This window comes from Rhinoraja longicauda, chromosome 26 (assembly GCF_053455715.1).
Source record: "Rhinoraja longicauda isolate Sanriku21f chromosome 26, sRhiLon1.1, whole genome shotgun sequence".
NCBI lineage: Eukaryota > Metazoa > Chordata > Chondrichthyes > Rajiformes > Arhynchobatidae > Rhinoraja > Rhinoraja longicauda.
This window is the reverse complement of record NC_135978.1, coordinates 30,524,052-30,536,351: the sequence shown is the minus strand read 5'-3', so window position 1 is coordinate 30,536,351 and position 12,300 is coordinate 30,524,052. Positions and strand designations below refer to the sequence as shown.

At 50.7% G+C, this 12,300-nt stretch overlaps 1 protein-coding gene across 6 annotated transcripts in view; it reads right to left on the bottom strand.

Annotated features, from left to right (window-relative positions):
* The window catches only part of LOC144606161 (rap1 GTPase-activating protein 2-like), a 403,406-nt gene extending 391,891 nt beyond the window's left edge, over positions 1–11,515 (bottom strand). For 4 of the 6 annotated variants that reach the window (XM_078421972.1, XM_078421965.1, XM_078421968.1 and 1 more), the window contains exon 1: positions 11,073–11,311. In XM_078421972.1, coding sequence (XP_078278098.1) covers positions 11,073–11,122 — 50 coding nt within the window. In that variant the 5' untranslated portion in view covers positions 11,123–11,311. Of the gene's footprint in view, positions 1–11,072; positions 11,312–11,389 lie in introns of those variants that run through there. The other 2 variants (XM_078421969.1, XM_078421967.1) reach the window with 2 other exon arrangements.
* Between the last annotated feature and the right edge of the window lie 785 nt (positions 11,516–12,300).

The window sequence follows — 12,300 nt, the reverse complement described above, 5'->3', positions numbered from 1 at the left end:
TTTGTCAAACACGTAAGCCGCTGAGGAATCGACAGTATGTTTCAATGAGTGTTGACCGCCTTTACTACAACCGGAATCTTGCCCTGTAATGGGAGGAACCTGCAAAGCTGTTCTGCACCACAGCTGTGGTTTGTTTGAACTGCTGCATTTTTAACCCTTGCCGAGTGAATCTCTTCAGCAGCTTCACACTAATAACGCCACCCGTCCGCGATCAGTTGCTCACTGACAGAACTTCAGTCAAAAGAAAGAATGAGAAGACAGGCTTGCATTTAGACTCCATCAGAATCTGACAACTTCCAATGGGTGGTGCAGCGGGTAGAGCTGCTGCCTCACAGCACCAGGGTTCCATCCTGACCTCGGGTGCTGTCTATGTGGTGTTTGTACGTTCTCCCTGTGACCGTGTGGGTTTTCTCCGGGCGCTCCGGTTTCCTCCCACATTCCAAAGACGTGCGGGTTTGTAGGTTAATTGGCGCTCTGTAAATTGCCCCCCGTGTGTGGGATAGAACTAGAGTGTGATCGCTGGTCAGCACGGACTCAGTGGGCCGAAGGGTCTGTTTCCACGCTGCATCTCTAAACTAAACTAAACTAACAGCTATTCATAATGTATAGGCACTCTTGAAAAGTGTGTCTAGCCCTACTAATAGCAATGAGCTTATCACCAGATAACTGAACACCTTGTCAAGCTGTTTTGATGTCTGATTAACGATCAATTACAGCGGGCCTGTGTTTGCAATTACATATTAACCTGATTAAAGAGGCCAGCAGAGTGCTTCTCTTGAGAAAAACTGGGCGGAGTTTTTGCAACAATCTATTCTTGATAATGGGTTTTTATTCCAACTACTATGATGAGTTTTGAACTCCTAACTTCAGGTCATTAGACCAGTATTCCTTAGAGTCATAGAGACGTAGAATCACACAGCGTGGAAACTAAGGTTGCCAACTTTCCAACTCCCAAATAAGGGACAAAAGGTGATTTCACCGCCCATGCCCCGTGTGACCTCACCCAGCCAGCGGCCACATGCTCCCGCTCCACCAACGGCGGCCGCCCGGGCCGGGAGGCGGGTTGCTACGCAACCTCCGTTCGGCAAACACACTCGGGCCCGCTCCCTGAACACAGTCCATTAGCCTACACTGTCCAGGCCTACAGCGCCCCTCGGGCATACAGTGTCTGGGCCTACACTGTCCGGGCCTACACTGTCCGGGCCTACACTGTCCGGACCTACACTGTCCGGACCTACACTGTCCGGGCCTACACTGTCCGGACCTACAGTGTCCGGGCCTACAGCGCCCCCCGAGCCTAATATGGGACAAGGGCGGTCCCGTACGGGACAAACCAATTTAGCCCAATATACGAGATGTCCCAGCTAATACGGGACAGTTGGCAACCCTAGCGGAAGCAGGCCCCTCGGCACAACTCGTCCATGTCCACTGAGGTGCCCCATCTACGCTCGTCCCACCTGCCCGCGTTTGGTCTATAGCCCCTTAACCTTTCCATCCAACTCAAATAGGTGGAAACATCCTCTCCACATCCACTCTATCCAGGCCTTGCACTATTCTGTACCTTTCAATGAGGTCCCCCCGCGTCCTTCTAAACTCCAGTGAGTACAGGCCCAGTGCTGACCAAACACTCATCAGAGGTTAACCCACTCATTCCTGGGACCATTCTTGTAAACCTCCTCTGGACCCTCTCCAGAGCCAGCACATCCTTCCTCAGATACGGGGCCCAAAATTGCTCACAATATTCCAAATACGTCCGTCCGGTTTTCTTCCACAGACCGTTTGATCCCACCGCACTGCGGTTACCAACTGTCCCGTATTAGGCCGGGACATCCAGTATTTTGGGCTAAATTAGTTTGTCCCGTACGGGACCACCCTTGTCCCGTACGGGACCACCCTTGTCCCGTATTAGTAGGGTTGCCAACTTGCTCACTCCCCAAATAGGGGACAAAGGGTGATGTCACCGCCCCGCGCCCCACGTGACCTCACCCAGCCAGCGGCCACGTGCTCCCGCTCCACCAATGGCTGCCGCCATTGGTGGAGCGGGAGCACGTGGCCGCTGGCTGGGTGAGGTCACATGGGGCGCGGGGGCGGTGATGTCACCTTGTCCCGTATTTTGGGACTGAGGAAAGCTGCCAGCCCTACACCCCACTCGTCCTTACATCGTGAATCCCCCAACAATCCCGATGGCTGGTCGTCTGTTGGCCTCCACAATCCTCTCTTTAAACTCGCCAAAGTCCTGTTCCCCACATTCCCCCTTTGACTTTCCAAGTCCACTGGAAAATTTATCACGTGTCGGTAGGAGCTGCAGATGCTGGTTTACACCGAAGTTAGACACAAAACGCTAGGGTAACTCAGCGGGACAGGCAGCATCTCTGGAGATAAGGAATGGGTGACGTTTCAGGTCGAGACTCTTCTTCAGATTGTTGTTCATTATACTGGTTTCAACATCTAAACTTAGGAGTGAATTAAAAGTGTTTAGGGGGATTAATGGGAAAATGTCTTATGTAGAGTCATGGTGTCATATAGCACAGAAACAGGCCCTTCGGCCCACCAAGTCCGCGCCGACCAGCAATCATAGACATAGACATAGACATAGAAAATAGGTGCAGGAGGAGGCCATTCGGCCCTTCGAGCCAGCACCACCATTCATTGAGTTCATGGCTGATTGTCCACAATCAGTAACCCATGCCTGCCTTCTCCCCATGTCCCTTGATTCCGCTAGCCCCTAGAGCTCTATCTAACTCTCTCTTAAATTCATCCAGTGAATTGGCCTCCACTGCCCTCTGTGGCAGAGAATTCCACAATTTAACAACTCTCTGGGTAAAAAAGTTTCTTCTCACCTCAGTTGCAAATGGCTTCCCCTCTCACCTCAGTTTTAAATGGCCTCTCCCTCGCGTCCAATCCTTGCACATTAACACTACCCTACACACACTAGGGACAAATTACATTTATACTAAGCCAATTAGCTTACAAACCTGTAGTCTTTGGAAAACTGGAGCACCCGGAGAAAACCCACGTATGCTTCAGGGAGAACGTAGAAACTCCATACAGACGGCACCCGTAGCCAACAACTCTACCACTGCGCTACAGTGCACACCAAGATATAAAAGACTTGGATAGGTACAAGGATAGGACAGATTTAGAGGGATGTGGGCAGATTTTTAAGATTTTTTTTAGATTTAGAGATACAGCGCAGAAACAGGCCCTTCGGCCCACCGGGTCCGCGCCGCCCAGCGATCCCCGCACATTAACACTATCCTACACCCACTAGGGACAATTTTGTTTACATTTGCCCAGCCAATTAACCTACAAACCTGCACGCCTTTGGAGTGTGGGAGGAAACCGAAGATCTCGGAGAAAACCCACGCAGGTCACGGGGAGAACGGACAAACTCCGTACAGACGGCGCCCGTAGTCAGGATCGAACCGGAGTCTCCGGCGCTGCATTCGCTGTAAGGCAGCAACTCTACTGCTGCGCCACCGTGCTGCCCAAATGGACCAGTGTAGCTGGGGCATCTTGGTCAGCATGGGGAAGTTGGGCCGAAGGGCCTGTTTTCTGTGTTGTGTGACTGTGTCTATTTGTTTTCTGATTAATCCCCCTACACACTTTTAATTCACTTCTACTTTAAGATGTTCAGGGGTATCATGAACTTCCGAGTCCACGCGACCATCGATCACCCCGTTCACACTAATTCGATGTTATCCCAAATTCGCATCCACTCCCTGCACACTCGGGGCAATTTACAGAGGAGCAATTAACCCACAAACCCGCACATCTTTGGATTGTGGGAGGAAACCGCAGCACCCGAAGAAAGCCCACGCGGTCATGGGGAGAACGTGCAAACTCCACACTGGCAGCACCCGAGGTCAGGATGGAACCGGTGTCTCTGGCGCTGTGAGGCAGCGACTCTACCCACTGTGCCACTGTGCTGCCCTCTGGACCGTACTCTGGGCATTGTTCTGTACATTTCAGTGAGCCCATTTATTCCATGTCATATTCAGCGGCACAAAATGCCACCTAGTGTCAGTCCTTGGCGCATTTCAGGAGTGATCACGTCAAAATGTGGTTTATTGTCACACATACACCGAGGTACAGTACAAAGCCTTTTTGTGCTTGCTATCCAGTCAACTAAAAGACTATACATGAGTTACAATCGAGCCGTCCACAGTGTACAGATACAGGGTAACAGTAATAATGCTTAGTGCACGATAACGTCTGATTAAAGATAGTCCGAGGGTCTCCAATGAGGTAGATGGTAGTTCAGGACCGCGCTCTAGTTGTGGTAGGATGGTTCAGTTACCTGATAACAGCTGGGAAGAAACTGTCCCTGAATCTGGAGGTGTGCTTTTTCACACTTCTGTACCTCTTGCCTGATGGAAGAGGGGAGAAGAGGGGGTGACCAGGGTGAGACTGGTCCTTGATGATGCTGCTGGCCTTGCTGAGGCAGCGTGAGGTGTAGATGGAGTCAATGGAAGGGAGGTTGGCTTGTGTGATGGTCTGGGCTGCTGGCCTTGCCGAGGCAGCGTGAGGTCTAGATGGAGTCAATGGAAGGGAGGCTGGCTTGTGTGATGGTCTGGGCTGCTGGCCTTGCCGAGGCAACGTCAGGTGTAGATGGAGTCAATGGAAGGGAGGCTGGCTTGTGTCAAGTCAAGTCAAGTCAAGTCAATTTATTTGTATAGCACATTTAAAAACAACCCACGTTGACCAAAGTGCTGCACATCTGACTAGGAAAAAAAAGAAACATACAGTGGCAGGTAGCCAAACACAACGGTGCGGCCATCTTGAACAAAATGTTAATTCAATCACCCACAGTCCAACAATAAAAGCACTAAACAGGCACCCAAAAATTACCCAACCCCAAAAACCCCCCAAAACACAGTCCAACAATAAAAGCACTAAACAGGCACCCAAATTACCCAACCCCAAAAACCCCCCAAAACACAGTCCAACAATAAAAGCATTAAATAGGCGAACCTCAGCGACTGTGATCTTCTGTCGACTGTCTTTGGTTGCCCCACGGCTACAGTTTTGCACTATTATGGTTACCTAGTGTTATGGTTATTAATTCATGTATTTTCTGAGAACAGTGCTATATATTATCTGTGTGTTATTGCCTTTACCAGCCTGTTAACCAGCAGCAAGTAAGAATGTTATTATTTTATGATTGGTATGTATGAAAATTAATATTGTATGATAAAATTAAAATGCATGATGTATTCAAGAGAGTTAGATTTAGCTCTTGGTGCTAACGGAATCAAGGGGCATGGGGAAAAAACAGGAACGGGGCACTGACTGTGGATGATCAGCCATGACCACACCGAATGGCGGTGCTGGCTCGAAGGGTCGAATGGCCTCCTCCTGCACCTATATTTTCTGTTTCTATGTTTAAACATTCCCCTTCTTACCTTTAATTATTGAATGCCACACCAGGGGGAGTGGAACATGACTAGCAGGTGGTGAGGGGAGGGGGGGTGAGGGGAGGGGGGGGGTGAGGGGAGGGGGGGGGTGAGGGGAGGGGGGGGGTGAGGGGAGGGGGGGGTGAGGCAGCACTTCTCAGCACTTCTCAGCACAGGATTAGTGCGTTGAGGGGCAGTGCAGCTGCAGGTCAGTGAAGAGGCAGAGAGCTGCTGCCTCACAGTGCCAGGGACCGAGGTTCGATCCTGACTGTGGGCGCTGTCACTGTGGAGTTTGTACGTTTCCCTGTGACTGCGTGGGTTTTCTCCGGGTGCTCCGGTTTCCTCCCACATCCCAAACGACGTACAGGTTTGTCGGTGAATTGGCTCGGGTAAAATTGTACCTTGCCCCCACTGTGTGCAGGACAGTGCTCATGTACAGGGTGATCGCAGGTCAGCGTGGGCATGGCGGGTCGTAGGGCCTGTTTCTGTGCAGTATCTCTGAAGTAAAGTCTAAAGTCTAAAACTGAGGCAGTACAGCGGGGCAGCTGGAAGTACAGCTGCCTCACAGTGGCAGAGACCCGGTTTCAACCCTGACTACAGGTGCTTTTAGTTTGGTTTCGAGATACAGCGCGGAAACAGGCCCTTCGGCCCACCGAGTCCACACCGACCAGCGATACCCTACACACACACACTAGGGACAATGTTTACACTTATACCATGCTAATAAACTACAAACCTGCACGTCTTTGGAGTGCGGGAGGAAACGGAAGATCTGGAAGAAAACCCACGCAGGGAGAACGTACAAACTCCGTGCAGACAGCACCGTAGTCAGGATCGAACCCGGGTGTCTGGCGCGGTCAGACAGCAACTCTACCGCTGCGCCACCGTGCCACCCCAACTTATACCAATACAAGACTGCTCCATCCTGACTGAAGGTACAGAAACTCGAAGCTGAAGGCCACACTCCAGGTCCCATCTCACCAAAGCCCTGGGTAGTGTTTACTCCAACGACTCATCCCATTGCAAAGTTAGCGACAGAAGGAACTTGTTTCCACAAGGAACAGCAGATGCTGGATTACAAGTGCAGGAGTAACACAGCGGGACAGGCTGCATCTCTGGAGAAGATTAGCTTTTGTTCAGTTTAGTTCATTGTCAAGGTTCAGTGAAAAGCTTTTTTGTCGCGTGCCATCCAGTCAACGGAAAGACTGTACACAAGTACAATCGAGCAGTCCACAGTGTGCAGATACAGGATAAAGGGAATCACGTTTAGCGCAAGAGAAAGTCCTGTAAATTCCAAGTAAATATAGTTTGAAGGTCTCCAGTGGGTGGATGGGAGGTCAGGACCGCTCTCTGGTTGGTGATGGGACGGTTCGGTTGCCTGACAACGGCTGGGAAGAAACTGTCCCTGAATCTGGAGGTGTGCGTTTCCACACTTCTGCACCTCTTGCCTGATGGGGGAGGGGAGAAGAGGGAGTGAGCGGGGCGAGACTGGTCCTCGATTGTGCTGCTGGCCCTGCCGAGGCAGCGTGAGGTGTAGATGGAGTCAGTGGAAGGGAGGTTAGTTTGCGTGATGGCCTGGGCTGGGAGAAGATGGATAGGCAATGTTTCAGATTGGGACACTTCTCCATTCCCCTCTCTCTTTCCTGTTCCCCACCTGACTTTACACCCATTTCTCCCCCTCCCCCCCACCTGCTGTCGATTCCTCCCCAAACTAAACAAACAGAAATCTCTCTCACTCGGATCTTGTACTGGGATTAAATTCGGAATCACAACACGTTTCAATCCAATTTGAAAATAGATTGAACTATAATGGAGTAGCTATTCTTTTCATTAAAGTCAGGATATGAAATATTGCAGGCGGCATTAATTTAAATGTCAGATTTGAAAACATGGGCTGGCATAACATGTTGAATGAGAGTAATCATCAAGTTGTGTGAAACTAGTCTGTAATTTACTCAATTAAGAGCATGATGATTTCTCAGATGGCATTAGCTGCAATCTTCATAAGCATTTAATTAGATTCAAATATAATGAATAATTACATAAATAATCATATATGTGTTGTCAGAGACGTGGCGGCCTGTAGAAATGATATTTCCCTCATCATATGATCCAACAATCTTCCATTTTTCCATTGACCCTTATTCTAACTGCATCAATTAATTGCTCATTCATAACACTCGGCACGGTGGCGCAGCAGTAGAGTTGCTGCCTTACAGCGCCAGAGACCCGGGTTCCATCCTGACTGCAGGTGCTGTGTACGGCGTTTGTACGTTCTCCCCGTGACCTGCGTGGGTTTTCTCCGGGACCTCTGGTTTCCTCCCACACTCCAAAGACGTACAGGTTTGCAGGCTAATTGGCTTGGTGAGATTGTAAATTGTCCCTAGTGTGTGTAGGATAGTATTAGTATCGCTAACACTATTGGGGATTGCTGGTCGGCGTGGACTCATTGGGCCGAAGGGCCTGTTTCAACACTGTATCTCTAAACTAAACTAAACCAACTAAAGTGTTTCAGGGTAAGAAATAAGACATTCTGAATGTCTATTTTATGGAAATAGAGTCCATTATGGAAATAGAGTCCGAGATGCTGCCTGACTCGGTGAGTCCATTTTTTGTGTAAAACCAGCATCTGCAATTCCTTGCCTATTTCCGGCAACTCCAACGGGACCCCACTGCTGGCCACATCTTCCCATCTCCACTCCTTTCTGCGTTCCGCAGAGACTGTTCCCTCCGTAACTCCCTGGTCAACTCGTCCCTTCCCACCTAAACCACCCCCTCCCCAGGTACTTTCCCCTGCAACTGCAGGAGATGCAACACCTGTCCCTTTACCTCCCCCCTCGACTCCGTCCAAGGACCCCGACAGTCCTTTCAGGTGAGGTAGAGGTTCACTTGCTCCTCCTCCAACCTCATCTACTGTATCCGCTGTTCTAGGTGTGGACTCCTGTACATCGGCGAGACTAAGCGCAGGCTCGGCGATCATTTCACTCAACACCTCCGCTCAGTCAGCCTAAACCTACCTGATGTCCCAGTGGCTCAGCACTTTAACTCCCCCTCCCATGCTGACCTTTCTGGCCTGGGCCTCCTCCATTGTCAGAGTAAGGCCCAGCGCAAATTGGAAGAACAGCTCCTCATATTTCGCTTGGGTAGCTTACACCCCAGCGGTATGAACATTGACTTCTCTAACTTCAAGTAGCCCGTGCTTTCCCTCTCTCTCCATCCCAGTTCTCCGACCAGTCTTACTGTCTCTGACTACATTCTAGTGTAAGAAGATAACTGCAGATGCTGCTACAAATCGAAGGTATTTATTCACAAAATGCTGGAGTAACTCAGCAGGTCAGGCAGCATCTCAGAAGAGAAGGAATGGGCGACGTTTTGGGTCGAGACCCTTCTTCAGACTACAATCTATCTCTCTTTGCTTTGTGTGTTACCTTCTCCCAACTAACAATGATCAATTCTACATTTTCCTTGATCTCCGGTCCCTTTGTCCTGTTTTCACACCCTACACTTCCTTATCTATGCACTTCCTTATCTATGTACCGCCCTCTCCCCCGACATCAGTCTGAAGAAGAGTCTCAACCCATTCCTTCTCTCCAGAGATGCTGCCTGTCCTGCTGAGTTACTCCAGCATTTTGTGTCTATCTGCAACTCCTTGTATCTTCCACGGGATCATTACGCAAACTGGAGTAACAGCACCTCAAATTTTGCATGGGCAGCAGTATGAACGTTGATTTCTGTAATCTCTAGTAATCCCGGCATTCCCCCAGGGAATGGGGACCCACCCTAGTCATCCTACTAGGATGACACTGTTCGCATCCCTGTATCCCTTCGTTATCACCTCTTCCCCAGCCAACAATGGGCCATTGTGGGCTCCACCCTCCCTTGGTCATCTGTAGCCGACTTTGTTCTGGCCTTTTCCTACCTCCAGTTCCTCCCCCTCTACTTTCAGTCTGAAGAAAGGACCCGACACGAAACATCACCCATCCTTTTTCTCCAGAGACGCTGCCTGACCCACTGAGTTACTCCAGCACTTTGTGTCTAACTTAAGGGGGAGGGGGAGGGGGAAGGGAGGAGGGGGAAGGGAGGAGGGGGGAGGAGAGAGGGGGAGGAGAGAGGGGGAAGAGAGAGGGGGAAGAGAGAGGGGGAAGAGAGAGGGGGAAGAGAGAGGGGGAGGAGAGAGGGGGAGGAGAGAGGGGGAGGAGAGAGGGGGAGGAGAGAGGGGGAGGAGAGAGGGGGAGGAGAGAGGGGATGGGAGAGGAGAGGAGAGGGTGCTGCACCAATGCAGGAGAGGTTTGGGCCCAACAGGTCCACTTGGTCTAGTATCCCTCTAAACCTGTCTTATCCATAGATCCTATCCTAATCAATCAATCAATCAATTAGTCATTCAAATAGATCACAATTTTTCATCTGGCACAACGCAATATAGTGAAGCTCTGCCAATAAGATACGGTGGAAGTTAGACACAAAGTGCTGGAGTAACTCAGTGGGTCAGGCAGCGTCTCTGGAGAAAAAGGATGGGTGATGTTTCGTGTCGGGTCCTTTCTTCAGACTGAAAGTAGAGGGGGAGGAACTGGCTCGAAGGGCCTAACGGCCGACTCCTGCACCTATTCTCCATGTTTCTAGGTGCCACTGTCACACTCTCCCACACATTAAGTGTGTTAAGTTGCTCCAGAACTTGGCCCCATGTCACCTGGATGGAGCGGGCCTGGATCCTGCTCCTCTGCCTTACCAACTTTGCTCTGATGCACGGAATGGGAGAAGCCAAGAGGAAAGAGGAGGGAACCCGCTTTATTACGATGGAGCCCGGCCCGTGAGATGGGAGACGGTGGGTAACATCTGGAGTGCTGAGACGATTTGGCAGCGGACCCTTTACGTCGCATCTAGAAAACCCGCTGACAAAAACTGCAACAACCCTGACTTAGTCATCAAACCCCCTGACAAAATTCTCTTACTCTAGAGAACTATTCATCAGTTCCAAGCAGACCTGCGTTAACCACATCTTAAACACAGCCGGCCTGGGCAGAGCATTACTCCCTCCCATCTCTGCTGTTCACAGGGCCCCAGCCTTCAAACAGTTAAATGTCCTGCCAGCCTTTCCTAAAGCACACTGCTCTCTGTTTAAATAACGCTGGTTGTATGCCTTGCTGTGACTTTGTTGACTGGCCAACGTAAGACAATAGACAATAGGTGCAGGAGGAGGCCATTCGGCCCTTCGAGCCTGTACGCACCGCCATTCAATGTGATAGACAATAGACAGTAGACAATAGGTGCAGGAGGAGGCCATTCAGCCCTTCGAGCCTGTACGCACCGCCATTCAATGTGATCATGGCTGATCATTCTCAATCAGTACCCCGTTCCTGCCTTCTCCCCACACCCCCTGACTCCGCTATCCTTAAGAGCTCTATCTAGCTCTCTCTTGAATGCATTCAGAGAATTGGCCTCCACTGCCCTCTGAGGCAGAGAATTCCACAGATTCACAACTCTCTGACTGAGTCCCCCACCCCACCCCACCCAGACCTGGTCAAATGCAGGGCTAATGTGACATTCAAAACCACAAGGAATGAAGGCACAGACGTGACTTGAACAGCGAGGCGGCTTCTCCATTAACCTTCACTTGACCCAGCTTTTGGATGCTGTTGAGATTACAAAATAAAACGACAAAATAAGCGGTCCTCTCACCATTTGACAAGTTCCCATTTAGTTTCTCCCGGCTGCTTCTTGCTGGCCATGTTTCCCAGACGGTTCCTCCACCCTCCCTCCTCTCTCGGGCGGGTCGGTGTGTTTCTCACGGGGCAGGGAGCCGGGAGAGTCGGGTCCGAATTAGCTCAGGCTGCAGCTCCGAGCCCACATCCATCCATCCATCCATCCATCCATCCATCAGAGCAGCCGCCTGCTCGTGGACTCAACCCCTCTCCTCCTCTGGACCTGGTGGGTGGGTGGGTGGGTGGGTGGGTGGGTGTGAGAGGGAGCAGGGAACCAGGTGGGGTTGTACCAACCTGAACTCCTGTCACTGCGATAAAGGCAGACCTGAGCTCGACGCCACAGACTGCGGCAGAGGTCGCACTTCAAGATCACCTCTCATAGAAACATAGCAAATAGGCGCAGGAGGAGGCCATTCGGCCCTTCGAGCCTGTACGCACCGCCATTCATTGTGATCATGGTGGCTGATCATCCACAATCAGTAACCCGTGCCTGCCTTCTCCCCATTTCCCCTGATTCCGCTAGCCCCCGGAGCTCTACATAACTCTCTCTTAAATTCATCCAGTGAATTGGCCTCTGCTGCCCTCTGTGGCAGAGAATTCCACAGATTCACAACTCTCTGGGTGAAACAGTTTCTTCTCACCTCAGTTTTAAATGGCCTCCCCTTTATTCTTAGACTGTGTGGCCCCTGGTTCTGGACTCCCCCAACATTGGAAACATTTTTCCCAATACAGCATGAAAACTGGCCCCACACCCCTTGATTCCACTAGCCCCCAGAGCTCTATCTAACTCTCTCTTAAATCCATCCAGTGATTTGGCCTCCACTGCCCTCTGTGGCAGAGAATCCCAGCTAGCTTCATTCCGGCTATCTATTCAGGCTCACAGAAGCAAGCAGACCAATGATAGTGGTATGGGCCGCTTAATTCTCTTTGCAAAGATGCTACATCGGTACCATTTACAGAACGGGGTCTCCACCCCAAACATCACCGGTCCTGTTTTTCTCCAGGGGTTGCTGCCTGACCCGCTAAGTTACACCAGTGGTGTAAACAAGGGTCCCGACACGAAACCTCACCCATCCTTTTTCTCCAGAGATGCTGCCTGACCCGCTGTGTCTATCTTCGGTTACTAACAGAACGTGGACTCAGTGGGCCGAAAGGTTTGAACGGGGAAGTCCAGAACAAGGGGTCACAGTTTAAGGATAAGGGGG